This window comes from Xenopus laevis, chromosome 9_10L (genome assembly GCF_017654675.1).
Source record: "Xenopus laevis strain J_2021 chromosome 9_10L, Xenopus_laevis_v10.1, whole genome shotgun sequence".
In the NCBI taxonomy this organism is placed as follows: domain Eukaryota; kingdom Metazoa; phylum Chordata; class Amphibia; order Anura; family Pipidae; genus Xenopus; species Xenopus laevis.
The window spans coordinates 26,081,295-26,101,611 of NC_054387.1; the positions used below are offsets into that span (position 1 = coordinate 26,081,295).

Sequence of the window (20,317 nt, forward strand, 5' to 3'; positions counted from 1 at the left end):
GGATTGTCCACCAGGACGCCCAATTGTATCATGTATTGATTCGATTAAAATTTCAAGTGATTGATCAAGTCCCTATACCCCGCAGGGGAGGGAACAGGATAAAAGAATTACTAAAGAAAGAAGCGAAATGGATTCGTACACTTGAAACCTTAGAACCCCATGGCCTTAACCGTGAATATGATTTACATCCTATTTTTAGGTAATCTCTATACTTCAAAAAAAGTTGATGATAGAATAGTTTTTATCCAATTGTAATTTTAACATTTGTAATTTTATATTTTTCAGAATATGGACTGATCTGTAAGGATCACCAATATATCCAGATGTACAAAGACTTTGAAGTTTAAGTCAGACAGATAAGTCTAAAAGTAACAGAGAAAGATAAGTGAGACTATGTTAAAAATTAAAAAAAATTTTGTTGGAGCATTGAAACAATGTAGCCAGGAGATGGCGCTGTGACAATGAGTATAAATTGTAGCCACATGAATGCATCAGTAATTTGAAAAAGGGCTACAGGTGAGCCCGAAACGTCATGTCTGTTGTAGATCCTGAAGCCATGTGCAAATAAAGGCTTTTTAAATTATTTTCCTGACTGGAGCTGTGTCGTATATTGGAACATTTTGTGAAATCGGTTGGACAGTGGGCCACTGGACACGTGCACCGCCAGAATCATTAAGAGGTTAAACAGTGGGTGAGTGCTGACTAAATAACTTATCTTGTGTTAAGCTGGCCATAGATGTTGAGATTTTTAAAAGATCCGATCATTTTGAGACCACGATTATCTCAGAACAATCGTACGAATTGTCCATCAACTAAAAAGACCAATTTGCCAGGAAAACAAAGGGTAGCTGCTTGCTTGACCCTGCAAACAAAGATAGATTGCACTGGGACCGACAAAGATTTTTTAACCTGGCCGATAGTTTTCCTGACAGATGTCGGGTGAAAAAGCTTAAAATCGTTCGAATCCCACGCACGATAATTTCAAAGGATTGGTCGGATTTCGCTAAAATCGGTCGTTCGGCAAGAAGAAATCTTTGCGTCTATGGGGACCTTTAGGGAGCTGCTATCTCGTTATCCTCCCATTGTTCTGTTGTTAGGCTGCTGGGTGGGAGGGAGGGTTGATATCACTCAAACTTCAATCACTCGTTACTGCTGTACTGCAAGTTTATCAGAGCACAAGTCACATGACTGGAGGCAGCTGGGAAATTGACAATATGTCTAGCCCCATGTCAGATTTCAAAATTGAATTTAACAAAATCTGTTTGCTCTTTTGAAAAATGGGTTTCAGCGCAGAATTCTGCTGGAGCAGCACTATTAACTGATGGTTTTTATCCCTTTAAGCTATTATTTGTGGGGTTTTAGTTATTTAGCTTTTTATTCAGCAGCAGTTTGCAATTTCTAGTTGCTAGGATCTAAATTACCCTAGCAACCATGCATTGATTTGAATAAGATACTGGAATATAAATAAGAGGGGCTGAATACAAAGATCAGTAATAAAATGTTGCAATAATGATATATTTGTAGCCTTACATAGCATTTGTTTTTTAGATAGGGTCGCTAACCCCCATTTAAAATCTGGAAAGAGTCAGAAGAAGGAGTAAAATAATTCAAAAACTATAAAAAAAAAAAAAAAAATTAAAGCCTATTGAAAAGTTGCTTAGAATTAGTCCTTCTATAACATATTAAAAGTAACTTAAAGGTGAACCACCCCTTTAATTAATATGAAATATGAATTTTACTAAGCTTCTCACACAGTGGTTGATCCAAACTGACTTAAAGTATATATACAAGGACGTCCTGTATGTAACACCTGCCAGTTAAAGGGCTCTAACACAATTTTTGCCACCTAGGCTACCTTATTGTGCTAGTTTAGATACAGATATACTAGCACCTTTCCCCAGTTTTCCAGTTATGCCTACGTGTATGAGTCGCAAAGCATAGGGTGCTCCAGTGCTAGGAAACCCTGTACCTAACACCTGACCAGGGATTGTTAGTGCTCCCCCATATTTTGCCTGCTGCAAATTTAATTTAAAGCCAAATGAAAATGGAAAGAATGTTGCAGTGTCTGTGAAAAAAAGGCAAATTGTGAAGATATGCTTTACTCTGCTTGAGTAAATAAGGCATTTATTCATAAGCAATACTATATTTGTGGTTTCTGGAGGGTTTAATGGTAGAAGTGAAGACTTAAAGGAGAATAGATCTAACTATTAAGTTTACTGATTTGACAATTATTTTTGTTTATCTAACTGCTTATGCGTTTCACATAATTTTCAGGCTGTGTACAAATTCGCTGCAGAAATATGGCACATTGAACTAGACACAAATAATCACCAACTTTATGTACTTTGTGGCCAGAGTGGAATCTACCTCCTGCAGTGGGATGAAAAAAAGAGGTGAGAGCATTTCAATTCATTGCACCTTACTTTTTAAAAAAAAATTAGCACCTCCCATTGATTCTAGTTATTTCAATTACTTTCTTTCAAAAATGTACCAGCCTGGAGTTGTCTTTTTTTTTTTCCTCTCAGCACTGTTACACTATGCTCTGTCTGTGCCCCTTTATCTTCTGTGCTTGTGCCAACGGTGGACCAAGATAGGTTGGTGCTTTAGGTAGAGCAGAATGAGCACCGCTGCCAAACCCTTCAATCCTTCCATATTTAGTAGGTTAACAACCACTCACCAGCATGTTGTTTTAAAATATGAATGTAGACTGTGTTTTTATTTTTGTAAGTATGGTACTTGTTACTTGAATTTTCTAAACCTGACTGTTTTGCCAACCTGACTGTCCCATCTAAGCCTGTCAGTTAGAGATTCTAATGCTAACAGACTCCTGCTGCACGAAAATAGCAGCCCCCTCATAGAGGAACATGGGGCATCAGACAGATAAAGTAAAAGCATTGTGCAAATAATTTATGGCAAAGTTCTAAGTTTCTTTCAAAGGCAATATTATGATATATATGAAAAAGTTTAATTTCTGGTGTCAGTATATCTTTAAGAGAGTTTGCAGTCTGGTACAGAGCGAGAGAGGATTTCTTATACAGTTCAGTATGCACCATTGTCCCCACTTCTGTTACGTTCAGACAGCTGAATCCTTCGCAAACTCTTTTACTGTACCAATATTTTGACAGAATGTCACCGACCTGACAGTGAGCCCTAAGCTCATACCTGCTCTGTCTACCATTAGTTTCAACCCTGGCCTGCACATGCACAGTACTGAAATTGGCGAAGAATGCCTGTACCGAGTGAGAGCTTGCTCAGGCCATTGGATGCTACTTGTTTTTTGTTACCTCTGTATTTTAGAGCTTACACAGTACATTATGTTTTTCTTTTTTTAAAGGTTGTTGAAGGAACCAACATCTGCCACAAGCACAGGAGGTGTAAACACCTTTTCTATAGGAGTGGAATTCTACTACCTGCAGGACTCTTCAATCTGTTATTTTACAGTCTGCCATGAAGTCTTAGTTGCTGTATCCATGTGCCAGAATAAATGGAGAATTAGACTATTTGACATAAAATTACCTTATCATAAAGGCACTTATTCATCAGCAATCAGAGAGATGGAGATCTCTGTGAAACCTGCACCTGGATGCAGAGACATATGTGAAAGAAATGATCTTCTTCCAGTTCTGCTTTGTATCTCTCTCTGGCAAGACAAGGGTTTACCTGTAGTTACCCATAACTTTGCAATGGAGTCTTCATTATTCAGGTTCCTCTTTGGAATTGATTTGACCATGGTAAATTCCCCAGTGGTTATCTGTGGTTTCCCAGATGGGCAGGTTGTATTTTTTCCACTGAAGACTGTTCCTTGCCACAGAAGAGACTTTATGGAGACCCAAACCGAGTCTTTAACTCCTTTACCACTACTTTATCATCTAGAGCAGCCTGTTGTTTTTATTGCTGCTACAAAAACACAATTATTGAATGGCGAGAAGGATCTTCAGACTAATTGTGCTGCCAAACTATACTGTGACTGCATATTGTTTCTGGGCCAGGGAGGTCTGATGGTTACATTAGCTGCTGGAGAAAAAACAGAAGGGGCAGCATGTGAATTTAGAGAGTATCATCTGAAAGCTCCTGTGAATTCAGCTCTGTGTTCTGGTTTCAACTTGTATTATAGCACCGGCTCTGATATCCAGTGTGTTACCATACCCCAGCCAGGACCAGATCTACACAAGTGCATGCTTTCTTCTTCCAGCTATAGCATTCCTTTAATCAGAGCAATATCTCAGGTTTCTTGCTGCTCAGAAGGTATGTTACCTTATTATTTTATATTTACTATTACTGGTTTCCATATATGAATCAAATTATGATGAACAAAATATCACTGACCGTCCAAATAAAACATAGTATGGTATAACAGCTTAGCATAACCATTTCATATCCATTATTGTGCTGCAGTCATATTATATAGAAATAAAATAGTTACTGAATGAAAAATGTTTAATTGTACTTTAGTTTTCTTTCTTTGTAGGGGATAAGGAGTTTTTGGCGCTTTCTGACAAAGGAAAGCTCATGCTTTTCATTTTGAAACCGAGTGAGGACACCACACAGAGAGCTGGACTTTCATACTCTGAAGCAGGACAAAGGATCAAAGAGTTGCTCTCCCAAATCGCTTCAGTCTCAGAAAAGTGAGGGTGATTGCTTTATTGTTGCTTGTTTATATTGAGAAATAGATGGCTAAAATGTACCAAAATCAGGCTTAATGCATTTTTCAAATATCACATACTGTACATACAATAAAGGCAGTTTGCACTATATTTTGATATCCCCCCTACAAGTGAACACCGTGTGAGGTGTGGTCGCATGGAGTCTGCTACCTCAGACAGCCACAGACCTAGAAACACCCCTGTATATCAGTATGTATGTAATTTTTATGTTTTGATTTATACAGTGCAGTAAAACATGTTTGTGCTTTATAATATCTATTAATAATCCTATATCCATAAATCCTGTATCCATAAATCTGTTGCACTAAAATAGGGAATGGATAAACCAGAAAATCCCAAAATGAGTACAATAGCAATTGTTTTTACTAATAACTTTTAAAGGAGAAGCATGGAAGCATTTTATTGCCAATAGATTAGTTAGTGCAAGCTAGAATGCTATATTTATTCTGTAAAATGTTTTATACCTTTGTAAAAATATCTGGAAGCTCTCTGTTTGTTTAGGATAGCAGCTGCGGTATTATCTTGGTGTGACATCACTTCTTGCACGAGTCTCTCCCTGCTCACTTATAGCTTTGGGGTCAGATTACAGCGGAAAAGGAAGGGGGGAGGAGCAAACTGAGCATGCTCACGCCCGGGGCAAGAAGGTTTAAGCAAGGCAGGAAGTCTGATACAGAAGCCCATGTGTGCACAATAGAAGGAAATAAATGTAGTGTTTCTTTTGACAGAGGACTCGGAGCAGCACTACTTTGAGGGTTTACTGTTATATTTAGGTGGACCTTTCTGATAAGGCTTACTTAGTTTTAACCTTTCCTTCTCCTTTAAAAGCACTGAAAATTTTTAATAAATGTATATTGGACAGTTACTTAGAATTATGTTTGAAAAATAGCAGGGCTTGCGAATTGCTAAATTTATCTTTCTTTGTTTTCTACATAGTTTATGACAACAATCTAAGACTAACTTAATAAAATTATGTTTTTCTTTTTCCCTAATTTTGGTTGTCATCAGGGCCTCACCACTGAAGTCTCTTATAGAGCAGAAAAACCGCTCCTTACTAAAGATAAATCAAGTGAGCCAGGCCGTGCTGTCCAACCGGGGTGCTGACATGCCTGTGTGCTGTAAAGTGAAGGTGTCATGGACTTGCAGACTCCAGCAGGATTGTTTGTTTGCATCATGCATCCTAGAGAATAAGACTGACTTTAGCTTAGAAAGTGGGTGGCACATGTGTATTCATCTAAGCACCAGTGACTCAAACTCTGGTACCACATACTCTTTTTCAGTCACAAACCTACAACCAGAAGAGACTATGGAGTTTATTTTTCCTTTAGTGACAGAGAAAAGTGAAAATTTGGAATTTCCTTTTAAAATTGCCTTTACTTTGGTTTACCATTTACAGGAACTTGCTGAAAACTCTTTAAAATATTCAGAGTCTTCTTTATTGTCTCGTACACAGTCTAGCATTTGCTTAACTCTGCAAGAACAGATCATTGACATTTTGCAGTGCCTTCGTCCTAAGTTACACACTGGACAATCTTTTCCTTCCACCTCTTGTTGGATGTCTCCCTTGGATCCAGTGGAGGCATTGTTGAGGAACTCTGGTGGAGATGAGTGCAAGCATGGGCATCCATGCCTCTCTGAGGCTATCTGTAATGCAGAAAATAATTATGCAGTACCATTGATGATGTCTGTGAGAGTGCCATCAGTGATCCTGAATCAGGCTTTAAAGAATGAATACTCTGGTAAATGGGGGAAAGAATGTATTTAGTATTTTAAAGGGGACCCGTCACCCAAAAAAATTATTCAAAATCCTATTTGATCACATTGATCAACTTTAATTACACTGTATAAATTATTTGAATCTTGTTTCCTTCAGTCTGGGAATTCATAATTTATAGCAAGTAGGCAGGAGCCATTTTGTGGACACTGTTATTAAGGCAAGCCTTGCATCATCTCAGAATCCTGTTTGTGCAGCCAGTGCATGGGGATGGACATCGAGTCCCCCATTCTGGTGCATAATTAAAAAAAGAGAACGGGGGAATGTGTGGAGAGCAGTGACATATAGGAAGAGCTGAATTGAAAGTGAAAGTAATTGTCTGCCCCTCCTCTATGCCTAAGGCATAGAGGAGGGGCAGACAATATTTGATTGACAGCTGAGATTTCCCCCTTTCAGTGGGGAATTCAGTCCATTAACATTTAGTGAAATAATCGTAGCTATTTTTACATATAGGTAAGAACAGTAAACTTGTACAATCGCTTATAAATTTTATAGATATAAACTGGTTTTTAGTTGTTCCAGCTACAACTTCTAATATAGAGGTAGTAAAAAAAATTATATTACTGCTTTATTTGCAGACAAACTGTAAATTTCATTTTTGTAGTGGCGTTTAAAATTGGTGAAGGCACAATGCTGACTATAAAATGTAATTGAAACCATAGTGAAATTTTTTTGTGGTCAGGCCTAATGATCCTACTAATCCCAGTGTTCTAGGAAGACGAGCAAAAAAAAAAAGTTAAAATTGTAGCCTAACAAAGCAATAGGGTTTTGGCCTGGGTTAGCGACCATCAATATCAAGATAGAATTTTACTACAAGCTATAAGGCTACTGCCACATGGGTTGATTTATACTTTGGCTGAGAATCAGCCAATCTGCTGGCCTCTGCTCACTCCTGTGCCTGCTCTCAGGGTCACTGCATTGGCCTGGGTGCAGACAGAGCAATTTATTTTATTTTGCAGCATGAAAAATCATACTTTACGTGGACATTTCAGCACCAACACCTGTGTTTCTGCACCCAGGTAGACGCAATGCCTCTGTGTGTAAATACAGAAGTAATCTTAAAATCTGCCCAATTTGACAGTAGCCAAAAAGAGGCAGAAGTTGTGCTCTAATAATTAAAAAAAAAAAAACAAAAAAAAAACTATACAAAAATTAAGGCCATTTGAAGAGTTGCTAAGAACAGGATGTTCTATAATTGACTTATGGTGAACTACTCGTTTATCTTCTTCCCATTACATTATGTTAAATACTGCATGAAAGAATTGTATGGAGATGTCCCTTAATAAAATGTCCCTGATTTTTATAAATCTGCAGCATTCTCTGTAGGGCTCTGTACACTTTAGATCCTTTTCTGTTACACTGGCTCTGTTGTTCTAATATACCCATACACAGTACAACTGTATATGTAAATACAGTTCAATAAGTGCACTCACCTCTGCTTATAGCTGCAGTGCACCAACCTTTAGTATTTACTATCCTTGATCTCTGTTCCCACAGATGCCTCACTTTGCAGGGTATTGCTTCACTGGCTTCTGTCCGCAGAGTTGCCATTATCCCAGAATCCAGTAGAAATGCATGGCATGACCCTGGCTGGAAGAGAAATTAGGCTGCGAGTTGTGGAGGTGAGTCTTTTCTAATGTAGAACTGTACAGGTAACAGTAAGTTAAGACACGTTTATGAAAGTTATATATAGTAATTACAGTCAGTAATTTTTTTACACCATCCATATGTACAAGCCTCTAGAGAATGTAAACAAAGTTATGCTAAATTGGTGTCTGACTCCTGTTGTTATGCAAACCTTCTGTTACAATGAATGCTGTCCTAGCCTTATTACAATGCACAATTTGGGTGCAGTTGTGGATCCATATCTATATACAAATAAGTCTGTTTTTAAAATGTCCAAAGTGCAGTGCTGCAGGTCACAGTACGAGGTTTATATCCTAACTAGAGTTGAACTGGGGACCTGGGCTGTCTGACTTACCATTGCTCTATGTGAGCAGACAGCTTAGGCCCTGGTTTACTCCCATTGCTATACTTGTAATTGCAAGTAGGACAGGGCTTTGTGATCAATGTAAAGCTGGCTGTACACAGCCGCTAAAAGCTGCTGACAGATTGAGTCGGCCGGCTTATTGACCCGTGCATGTGGCTTCCCCAATCAATATCTGGCCAGATGTTGATCGGGCAGAGTTAATTATCCAGTTGGATCGCGGCCGCATCTGTTCATAGATGCAGTCCCACGATCCAACCACCCTTATTGGCAGCATTAGGATGATCAGCCCTATATCGTCCACCTCAATGTGGGCATATCGGGGAGAGATCTGCTCATTTGGTGAAATCGCCAAACAAGTGGATCTCTACATGTATGGCCACCTTAAGCCATTAGGCTGCCTAAAAAGACTGAATCATTGCCCAATATAGGTTCTGTTACTCGTCCCTGGGTGTGATTATTATTATTGATAAGTGTGTGTTGACTCTCTGTCTGATGTTTTGCTGCCTGTCCTGACCCTGGCCTGTGACCTCGACTACGCTTCTGTTCCTGTACTGTATTTTCTGATCCTTGTTAGTGGCCCGTCCCTTGACTACGCTTCTTTTCCTCCATTTCTGTACCATGTGTGGTTCCCTTGCCTGCCCAGAACTCTCCCCCTGGTCCTCTCACACTAAGACCTGATGGCACCTGAATAGTGGAGGGCTCCTCCCGAAACCAAAGGTGGCTTATAAAGATGGAAGACTGAGCCGCGACCATGACCTTGGGGTTTGTTCTGGGTTTGGGATACCAATTGTAACATTATATTGGGCCTGACATGGATGCCGAAGGAGAGGCTGTTCCCCTGCCACCAAAAAGCAATCCTGACAAATCTCCAGCGTTACAGGGGAACAAGAGGCAAAGTAAGAACATGTTATCTAGTGCCTACAACTACTAACTGCATGTATGGATGAGCTGCAACAAGTACCTGCCATTCAAGAGTCAGAACCTAAGGTTCGCCTTTCTGGGGATCGAAAACCTGTAAGATTTATTTTAGTTTGTTGCCAAGCTCTTTTCTTTCAGAGAGGGCTAAAATTGAATTTGTAATAATCCTCCTACAGTTCCCAAGTTTGGGCTTTAAATTTACCAGCTTCTGACTCTGCAAGAGTCTCTTTGAAAGCATTTTTTTTTTCAAGTCATGGCTTTACTCTAAGAGGACCCTGATCGCTGTGCTTCAGCAGATTCTGCTATCCGCAACCTGTGTTGGGGTAAGAAATGTGCAATACTGGACTGAGTTCAGGCGCTGGGCTGTTGATATCCAATGGAATGGCACCGCTTTGTGCAGTCAATTCCGGGTGGGGCTCCCTGATGTTATTAGAGAGAGTTTATTTAACTTTCCTCCAACCACCTCCCTTGAAGCCTTAATGCACCTAGCTATCCAGGTGGATTGCAGATTAAGGGAAAGTCATCAGGAAAAAGTCTTGTGACCTGGTTATGCTCCTGCCAGTAAGGTCTTTTCCCCCTGCTCAATCCCCTAAGAAGCCCATGCAAATTGGGACCACTAAATTATCACCTGTGGAACAATTCCGCAGACGTTCCCAGGTTCTCTGCATGTACTATGGTTAAAGGCCATTTTGTCTGTACCTGCCCAGTAAAAGTGTGAAAACTCCTGAGCTTGAATGAGGTCGGGGAGATTCATTCAGGCTGTATTTCTACTCCCTGTAACACAAATTCTAGGATTTGTGTTCCGTTTACTCTGTCCTGGAATAATACCTGCTTCTGTTATGTATTTTATTGATTCTGGGGCTGCTGGGAATTTTCTTGATGCTTCTTTTTCAGCTGAAATGTTTGTCCCTTCCATTTCTCTCTCCTCTCTAGTCAGACTCCTGCCCATTGATGAATATCCCCTTGGTAATGGGTTTGTTTAATCAGCAACCCCTAAACTTGAGATGTATGTGGGAGGCATACATTCTGAAGTGATTGATTTCCATCTTATCCAGTGTGCATCCACTCCTGTGGTGTTAGGCTTGCCTTGGTTAAGGCAACATAACCCACACATTGATTGGAGTACTGGGGAGAATTTGCAATGGGGTTCTGGCTGCAAGTCAGACTGCATTAAAAGCCCTTTACATATTGCTGCCACAGTCCTTAAGAGTCTGCCTGATTGTTGTGGGAATTCCCTTATATTACTGAAAAGGCTACTAATGCTCCCAGGTCAGTGATTACTGCAGTCCCAAGTCCTGCCCTCATTTCCAAAATTCGGTCGAGTCCCGTGTTTTGGGGAAACCTGGTCATCTTGGTATTAAGACCGCTAAAGCCATTTCCCTTCCTTGCTCTTCCTCTGGGGCCCCTGTCGTCCTGTCTATCCAGCATATGGCTAATGGTAGCTAACTAGTTTACCTGTTGGTACCCATCTGAAAAGAGCCATTCATAGATATCATAGGACTGCTCCTAGGTACCAGGTGGGAGACAGGGTTTGGCTGTCTACTAAAAATTTCCAATTCCAGGTGCCCTCTGCCCAGTTACAGCCAAAGTTTATTGGCCCATACAGAATTGTAAGTCCTGTCCTGGTTTGTTAAGAGCTACCAGCATCTGTCAAAATGGGTAATACGTTTGACGTTTCCATGTTGGGCTGCTCCGGGCCATGTGAGAAGACAGCTTGGGCCCTGGTTCACTCCTATCGCTATACTTGTAATTGCAAGTAGCGCAGGGCTTTATTCAGCTGTTATCTATCTGGTCCGATGTGATCACTGTAAGCCATTAGGCTGCCTATAAAGGCCCCTGTCCTGCACTGAATCATTGCCCAATATACTGTAGGTCTGTTTACTAGTTCCTGGGTGTGATTATTATTATTGATATCCGCGTTTGACCCTCTGCCTGATTGACTCTGATGTTTCGCTGCCTGTCCTGACCCTGGCCTGTGACCTAGACTACACTTCTGTTCTTGATTTAGTACTGTATTGTCTGATTCTTGTTATTGACCTGGCACATCCCTTGACTACGCTTCCTGTACCATGTGCGGTTCCCTTGCCTGCCCAGAACTCTCCCCCATGTCCTCTCAAACTAAGACCTGTCAGCACCCGAGTAGCAGAGGGCTCCTCCCGAAGCCAAAGGTGGCTATTAAAGGCAGAATACTGAGCCGCGACCTTAGGGTTTGTTCTGGGTTTGGGATACCAATCATAACACACAGGCTCAGTCATATCATGTTGGTTATTTAAATGGAATATTGTGTGGCAGAACTATACCTTTATTAGGAATGATTTATCACAATAGGAGTACATGCCTTTGAAAAACAAACTCTTAAAGGAGAAGGAAATGTTAAAACTAAGTAAGCCTTATCAGAAAGGTCTACCTAAATATACCAGTAAAAAGAAACCCTGCATTTCTTTCCTTCTATTGTGTACACATGGGCTTCTGTATCAGACTTCCTGCATTCAGTTTAATCTCCTTGTCCCTGCAAGAGCATGCTCAATTTGCTCCTCTCCCCCCCCTTCCCTGCTGTAATCTGAGCCTAGAGCTATAATTGAGCAGAGAGAGACTTAGGCAGGAAGTGATGTCACACTAAGTTAATACTGCGGCTGCTATCCTAAACAGAGAACCTCTAGAGCTTTTTATGGTAAAACATTCTACAGAATAAATATAGCATTCTAGCTTGCACTATTGCAGCCAATCTATTGGCAATAAAATGCCTCCATAGCTTTCCTTCTATATTTTTGTATTTCTCTTTCAGGTGTCTGTGAGTGACCTGTGCCCTATCTCAGCAATTGAAGTCCAGATAATAACTCCGCATTTTCATGCTCTGGCATGTTTGCATTTGGCAGTGATCAGTCGCCTTCAGGTAAATATTCCCACTGTAGGGCAAAAAAGCCATCATCCCCTCACACAATGTACCTTTTTAAATATAAATATAGAAAACAAAACAAATGTGACTGTTAAACAAGTATTCTTGCTCTTTTGTATGTATGTATGTATATGTATGAACCCATTAAAACTACTAAAGGGGCAGATTATTTAGATGTTGAGATTAGTTATTACGTCATGGTGAGAAAAAAAATTCTCCTACAAATCAGCCAGTCGTTTTTTTTTCATGTCTTCTGTTTTTTCACTAAAATTCGGAAAGTTCAAACCTGCCAAGATCTATTAAAAAAATCCATCTATTTAGAGGGTTTATAAATTGTACAGGTATAAGACCTGTTATCCAGAATGCTCGTTACCAGGGGTTTTCCTGATAAGGGATAATTCCGTAATTTGAATCTCCATACCATAAGTTTACCCAAAAAAATATTTAAATATTAAATAAAACCAATAGCATTGTTTTGTCTCCAAATAAAAGTTAATTATCTTAGTTAGGATCAAATACAATTTATTGTTTTATTACAGAGAAAAAGGAAACGTTTAAAATGTTTAATTGTTTGATTAAAATGGAGTTTGTGGGAAATTGCCTTGTCGTAATTCTGAACTTTTTGGATATTGGGTTTCCGAATAATTGATCCCATACCTGTAATAGTTTTGATTTCAGGAGAAGAATCATTCAGGATGAAATTCCTCAAACTCTGCCAACTGACACCTATGGGGTAGCAGAAAAAAGTGTTAATGAGGATATTATTGGTGAAGGTTTGTCCATGGGGAACTAGGTGCAGTTGTTATGGCTGCAGATATGAGTATAACCATTTTCTCCTGCAAATCAGTGACAACATTGAGGGTTGTAACCACATTTAACCCAAGAGAATATAGCAGTTCTCAAAGTTAAAGTAAAGAAGTCATAACTAGCCATGTAAGTTACTTCCAGGCACTCCCACATTCCAAAAACATAAAGGCAGGTTAATTGGTTCCTGATAAAATTGGCCTTAGCGTGTGTGAATGTGGTAGTGACTTAGATTGTACACTTCAATGAGGGATAGATGTCAGTGATGTATAATGCTTGTAATGCGACTGATTTTAAATATCTTGTCACTATATATAATTAAGAGTAATAAAAATGCATTCCCTATAAAAAGTTTGCTGGAAATCTTCATGCCTGGCTCTTAGTGTCCTCCAAGCCAGCCACACAACCATCATGTACTTGTGTCCCTTTTTGTTGGGTTTTATCAAATATGAATACTCACTCATAATATAGAAGCTGTGTTTTATACAACATTACACTTGCCACACTGATCACTGGCTCTTTTTCAGATGGAGGCTAAGTATTCATGCTTGTTAATTGATGATGACCATTTTGCTTTAAATCAGTGGTTCTCGGAGTGTGAGAAACTAAGGTTAATGGGGCCCAGCCTAACAGCCAGTTAGGGTGAAAGTGGAGGAGAATGCCAGTTTGCTTTTAGGAGCCAGCTTGAAGTTCATTAGAATGCAATTTAGGGTGATAATGTATTTGCTGTCCTAGATATTCATGAAACTATGGCTGAACAAATGCTGAATTAAATATCTATATATTCTGTCTTCTACTTTTTTATAAGCTTAGGGGGCAAAGACCAAATGCTGGAATGCAAAGCATGTCTTGAACCGTGTATTCATGTGATTACATAAATCACATGTGACTTAAATTCCGGCCCAGTTAAAATACATTTGTACTAAAAGGCTTGTTCTAACAATAAGGTAATTTAAAATAAATTGTTTGGAGGTTTCATTCATGGAGTGATGGAATAGAATATAGCTTAATATATAAGGAGATTGTTGCTTTCAATAGATTGTTGCTTTTAAAATATCATGTTGTGTGCAATCATTTGCAACCTTGGCTCTGACGGGCAAGTGGTATTGGTAGTTAGTTTAAGCTAAAATATTCTCCTTACTTCCAGATCTTGGCATTGAAATATAACCAGTATGGCTGCAACTGCCCAAAAATAAATTTGAATAGCATCCAGCAACAGTTTATTGCCAGGGAGGTAAGTGATCAGTTTTTCCTATTCTTCAGTATTGAACGCCTGTTTAAAGGGGTTGTTCTCTGCAGGGATATCACCCATCACTCATGATATACTGTTAAATCCATATGCGTCCTCCTTCCCTGATAGCACATCAACACCCAGAACGTTATTAAAGGGATACTGTCATGGGAAAAATGTTTTTTCCAAAATGCACCAGCTCCAGCAGAATTCTGCACTGAAATCCATTTCTCAAAGGAGCAAACAGATTTCTCTATATTTAATTTTGAAATCTGACATATTGTCAGTTTCCTAGTCATTTGACTTGTGCTCTGATAAACTTCAGTCACTCTTTACTGCTCTACTGCAATTTGGAGTGATATCCTCCCCCTCCCTTTCCCCCCAGCAGCCTAACAACAGAACAATGGGCAGATAACCAGATAGCAGCTCCCTAACACAAGATAAAAGCTGCCTGGTAGATGGCTACACACCAATATTACAACTATACTTGCTGGTTCAGGAATTACATTTTATATTGTAGAGTGAATTATTTGCAGTGTAAACAGTGTAATAAATCATGTCAGAATCCCTTTAAATACCTTAGGGACTATTTCCAAATGCTAACAACCCTCTATAACAAACCCCCACCATGTTCATCTCTCACAGGCAGAGTATGGTACACTGGGGGCATAGGGCAGGTAGAGAATGGCACACAGGAGGCATAGGGCTGACAGAGTATGGCACACACAGGGTGCATAGGGCCATATTCATATGAGGTGCAATTATAATCTTAGGCCCCTGGCACATTGGCAATTTCACTGTTGTGGTGCTGTACAGAACTGCTGCAGTCCCAATAACCTTGATCCAGTGGAACTCACTGAAAACAATGGGAAATGTTGCGGGTGCCAGGAGGGCACCATCAACAGTCATTGTATTCAGTAGTACAAACCTGTTGTCTTTCATAGGTAGGGAGTTTCTGATAAATTCAGGCAATCAATGATAATGGGGGATTTTTATAGGAACAAGTTTATAAACTTTTTGCATGATCATTTTATGGCACAGGCTGTGGAGGAGCCTGATCTGTAATGACTCAGAACATATAGCAAATATGCAAGTAATTAAACCCCTGTGACCACAATGTGATCTCATTTAATTCAAGTCTGGTGCAAAAAAACAAATGTACACTGTGGCAACAAAAACCCTGAATTTCAGAAAAGCTAAATTTAACACCTGGAGAGAGTGCAGAGACGTGCAACTAAATTGGTTAGAGGGATGAAAGACTTAAATTATGAGGGTAGACTGTCAAGGTTGGGGTTGTTTTCTCTGGGGAAAAAAGGCGCTTGCGAGGGGACATGATTACACTTTACAAGTACATTAGAGGACATTATAGATAAATGGCAGGGGACCTTTTTACCCATAAAGAGGATCACCGTACCAGAGGCCACCCCTTTAGACTAGAAGAAAAGAACTTTCATTTGAAGCAACGTAGAGGGTTCTTCACAGTCAGGACAGTGAGGTTGTGGAATGCACTGCCGGGTGATGTTGTGATGGCTGATTCAGTTAATGCCTTTAAGAATGGCTTGGATGATTTTTTGGATAGACATAATATCAAAGGCTATTGTGATACTAAACTCTATAGTTAGTATAGGTATGGGTATATAGAATTTTAATTAAAAGTAGGGAGGGGTATGTGTATGGATGCTGGGTTTTCATTTGGAGGGGTTGAACTTGATGGACTTTGTCTTTTTTCAACCCAATTTAACTATGTAACTATGTAACCTTAAGGGCTGCCCTTCAGAGCACAGAACAGACCATCTGCTCTCTCCTCTTATATTACAAAAAGGAAACTGAATACACCTCCCCAATCACCAGCTGCTAGACAACATCATAAGTTAACTGCTAATGGCTAATCAATGCAAATGTACCGGAGATATCTTGAAGGCAATACGTTTTTAGAACCAACGTTGTATTGCTTAATGTTGTTTTATGTTAAAAATGCATAAATAAACTTTAAAAAAAAACACACCAGAAATGGTTGTCATTTACAATGATATTAAATCACCCTAAAGGACACCTATGTAAGAATAGAGAGGGGATGCACACTCAATAAAGAAAATAATACTTGGTAAACAAAGGTGGTATTTTAAAAATTCTCTTTTATATAGTGTATATCAAACAAATATACATCAGCCAAACTGGTATATTATGCACAAAAGTATTAGCACAAATATATACATACCACCAAGTTACGAGATCAAGACAAAAAGGGACAAACCACAGGGAACAGATACACTTGCCAATGATGAGAACACAACAATGTTACGGCGCTATAGCCTTTGTCAAGGGGAATTCTTACATATGGTTTTGGTAACTGACTGTGGGGTTATCCCGGGGTTATCTGCACCTCATATTTTCTCAAAAAAGAGCTTTTTTTCCCCCTTTCTAATACCCCTCCATTAACTTATATTTTTAAAGGACACCTATCACAGCCACAATCAAACACATATCCACGATCTGACAGTACAACCTAAACACGTTTAATCAAACTATATATACAGTTTTTTGGAAAAAAAAACTGCAGGTTTCAAAAAAATCCCTTACTTTGTCAAATGGGTTCTTTCAATGAGGGGCTCCATACAGTGACTATAATAGTGACTAGAACATGCAAAGTTCAGGAGCATGCTCAGATTGTGGCATTGCCTTGAGTAGTCTACCGAGAATGCCTTGTTTTAGTAAATTCCTCCACTAGAAGTATCACAAGATTTCACTATCTTGTCCCCTGCTGGTGATGTTATTATGCAAATGAAGGGCACACAATAACTTCCAGACAGGTGGCAGCACTACTGAACAACAGCTAACACAGAGGCTTGGCTGATTTTAAAATAGCTTAGAAGGGTTGCTAAGCAACCAAGGAAATTCAACTGAGCATTTGCAAGATTTCAGAGCTGCAGTTGGCTGTGAAGATATAGGTAGGAGGAGCCAGTGAAATCCAAAATGCCTGTCTCCGCTAGAACTGCAGTGGAGATAGGGGAGATTTTGCAGAAGGTATAGCGAGCTGATGATTTACATTATACAAACAATTCTGTTTTAAAAATTCAATTTCTCGAACTTTCACATAGTGTCTTTACTTAGTAAATACGTGTAGTTATGATTGGTGCCCTTTAATATAGAAGTAAAGAAGTTAATAGAAATTAAGTGAAAGGCATTTAAAAAGTACAAGTCAGTGGGGACAGAAGCTGCATTTAATTAATATATAAAAAGTGTTGTAAAACAGCAATCCAGAAGGGAAAGATTGGAAATGGGGTGCACATTGCAGCAGAGGCTAAAACTAACCCCAAAAAGTTTACGTATATTAATAGTAAAAAGATGAGTGTTGCTCCTTTAAATAATGGTACCCGTATGTTTGTTTTTAACAGATACAGAAAAGGCAAATGTGCTAAATTAGTTCTTTTCTTCAGTGTATACAATAGAGGAGTCAGAGTTCCCAGACTCACCTCGTAGCTGCACTGTTGGCTCAGCTCAATCTAATCAGTGGCTGACTCAGGATATGGTTCCTAAAGCTTTACTAAAAATTAATGTACCAGGTCCAGAAGGAATACACCCTCTGGTTCTAAGAGAGCTTAGTTCAGTTTTAGACAGACTTCTATTTCTGATTTTCTCTGACTTGCTTTCACCTCGTATGGTACCCATGGATTGGAGGAAAGCTGAAGTAATTTCAGTGTTTACAAAGGGAAAATTATTTGAAGGCTTGTTAAGGGATCACATTCAAATTAGGACATGTCAGACAAATTTGATTTCTTTTTGTGATGATTTAAGTAATATGCTGGACAGGGGGAGCAGCTGAAGTGATCTGTTTGGATTTTACCAAAGCCTTTGAAACAGTGACCCACAAATGACTGCTTTCTAAACTAAGTTGGGCTTAATCAAGTAATTGGCACATGGATAGGAAACGGGATTGTTTACAGAGGGTGGTAGTTAATGGTTCTTTCTCTACTTGGAGTAAGGTTCTTAGTGAGATCACTCATTGCTCTATATTGAGCCCATTATTTTTACCTTGTTCATTAATGACCATGGGGTAATGTATTTGTGTTTGCAGATGACACAAAACTAGGGTTCAGCATGCTTGCAGCAGCAATTAGGCTGGTAAAAGGGCACCCAGTCCGATTACAAAAAAGGAGGTTCCGTCGAAATATTCGGAAGGGGAAGAGCTGTGAAGATGTGGAATTCTCTCCTTGGGTACAGGCTGATATGTTAGATAAGAAGCTTTAAGAAGGGGTTGCATGGCTTTTTAGCAAGTGATGGAATACATGGTTATGAAAGATCACTCATAGATTAAGTTGATCCAGGCACTGGCCCAATTGCCATCTTGGTGCCAGGAAGGAATTTTTCCCCCTCTGAGGTAAATTGGAGAGGTTTCAAATGGGTTTTGTTGCCTTCCTCTGGATCAATTAGCAGTTAGGCCTTTTAGTGTCTTTTTTTCAACCAAACTTACTATGTAAATATCTTTTGGTTACCACAGTTTTTGAGCACGCCAGATGTGCCATAGCCCTAAGTGTCTCTGTTCTAGAAATTACTCATCTACCATTCATTCTATGCTTGCAGCAGGTAGGATGTAACATGCTTGCATTTTATATTAAGCTGACTTTTTTTCTCCTGTGCAGTCTTTGTTGAAAGAACTGAAATCATTGCGGGACAGTCTGTGTGTAAGGAAGGATCTAAGTTTAGAATCATCAACCAAAAAGAGACTTCTGAACCTGTACAAGGAGCTTCGGGATCCTGGCCTACTCTTGCTTTGACTATTTCTTCCACAGCATTTTAAATCAGACTTTCCAGAAAACAATAGGGGCATTCCAGAGTCATACTTATGTCTATATCCTGTAGTAAAGCAACACTTAATGTATTTTAAGTGATGGTTAATTTGATGGTCAAAGTTTGCCCGTATGAATACTGGGAGTTGTAGTGCACCAAAATTTGGATGAAAGCACAATGGTGAACATCCAGATTAATACTGTTCTTAACTCACAGCAGTACAAGATTAATTGTGGCTAGTGTCACAGATTTCCCATTCAGCTCCTCCAAATGCTAACACCACCACTCCTGGTCATGTAGTGCTTACCGAATCCTTCCCTCCTTGGCTGTGATCAGGGGCAGGGGATGCCGACCCTCGCAAATTCCAGCTGGAATGAACCCGACTGTGGTCCTCTGCTTTTACTATAACTTTCCAGACTCCTACTGCTGTCAATATTTATCCCTTCAATTAAGTATCCTCATATGTTCACAACCATTTCTTAACTCATCCCAGAACTGCCTGACACACATCTGCACACTGTGTTAAAAAGACTTCTCCAGCAGCTCCCACAAACTGCTGCATCTGTCCCTCTGTTAAGCAAATACATTTCTAGGTAGTGCTGTGATGAGGTAGGAGATGTCCATTGACATGCAGGAATAAAGAGATGAAAGGAATTGGCTGAAAAGGTTGCGCAGGTTACAGACAATTCTTTGTGAACCATCAATTAAATAGCTGAGTTGCATTATTTGTGTTCAGAATGGGAGGGCAGAGAAGGCTACACAAACTATGAAACATGAAAAATTTCAAACACTTTACAATGAAAGATACTTGAGTAAATGTTCCTTTGCATTCGTAGATATGTATTAAGCACAGCATTGTATTATTCGTTACTCCCTGTCTATCATGTCCAGTCAGTCTGCTATAACTGCAAATAAATAATGGATTGGGCAAAGGTCTAGACTCTGGTTGTGCTTTGGTGTCATTTGTTTAGTTAATGTATTGGTTTGAGTGTGCATAGATGTTTGTTCTATAGGAATAAAATACATGCATAAATTTAGAAGTTTGGCAAGTCCTTGAGAGTGTGGCTGATCAGAGAGGGGGCAGAAACTCAGACCAAGCAGGAAGTTATCTGATATGGTATCATCTTAGTTATACTAAAGCTGTTTAAAATCCCATATAACAATTTTAACAGTTTACATAACCATTATAGGAGATGCTGCATTTGTCAGCATTGCCAAGTTTAAACTGTGAAACTATGATTCTAACAATATGTAA

General features: G+C 39.4%; 1 protein-coding gene across 6 annotated transcripts in view; it reads left to right on the forward strand.

The window, feature by feature from the left end:
- faap100.L (FA core complex associated protein 100 L homeolog) overlaps window positions 1-20,002 on the forward strand; it is a 40,156-nt gene extending 20,154 nt beyond the window's left edge. For 5 of the 6 annotated variants that reach the window (XM_018234222.2, NM_001091039.1, XM_041575563.1 and 2 more), the window contains exons 3-10: window positions 2,275-2,393; window positions 3,335-4,245; window positions 4,469-4,625; window positions 5,670-6,400; window positions 7,933-8,057; window positions 12,129-12,236; window positions 14,191-14,277; window positions 18,915-20,002. In XM_018234222.2, coding sequence (XP_018089711.1) covers window positions 2,275-2,393; window positions 3,335-4,245; window positions 4,469-4,625; window positions 5,670-6,400; window positions 7,933-8,057; window positions 12,129-12,236; window positions 14,191-14,277; window positions 18,915-19,049 — 2,373 coding nt within the window. In that variant the 3' untranslated portion in view covers window positions 19,050-20,002. Of the gene's footprint in view, window positions 1-2,274; window positions 2,394-3,334; window positions 4,246-4,468; window positions 4,626-5,669; window positions 6,401-7,932; window positions 8,058-12,128; window positions 12,237-14,190; window positions 14,278-16,038; window positions 17,018-18,914 lie in introns of those variants that run through there. The other variant, XM_041575566.1, reaches the window with a different exon arrangement.
- Window positions 20,003-20,317: the final 315 nt, after the last annotated feature.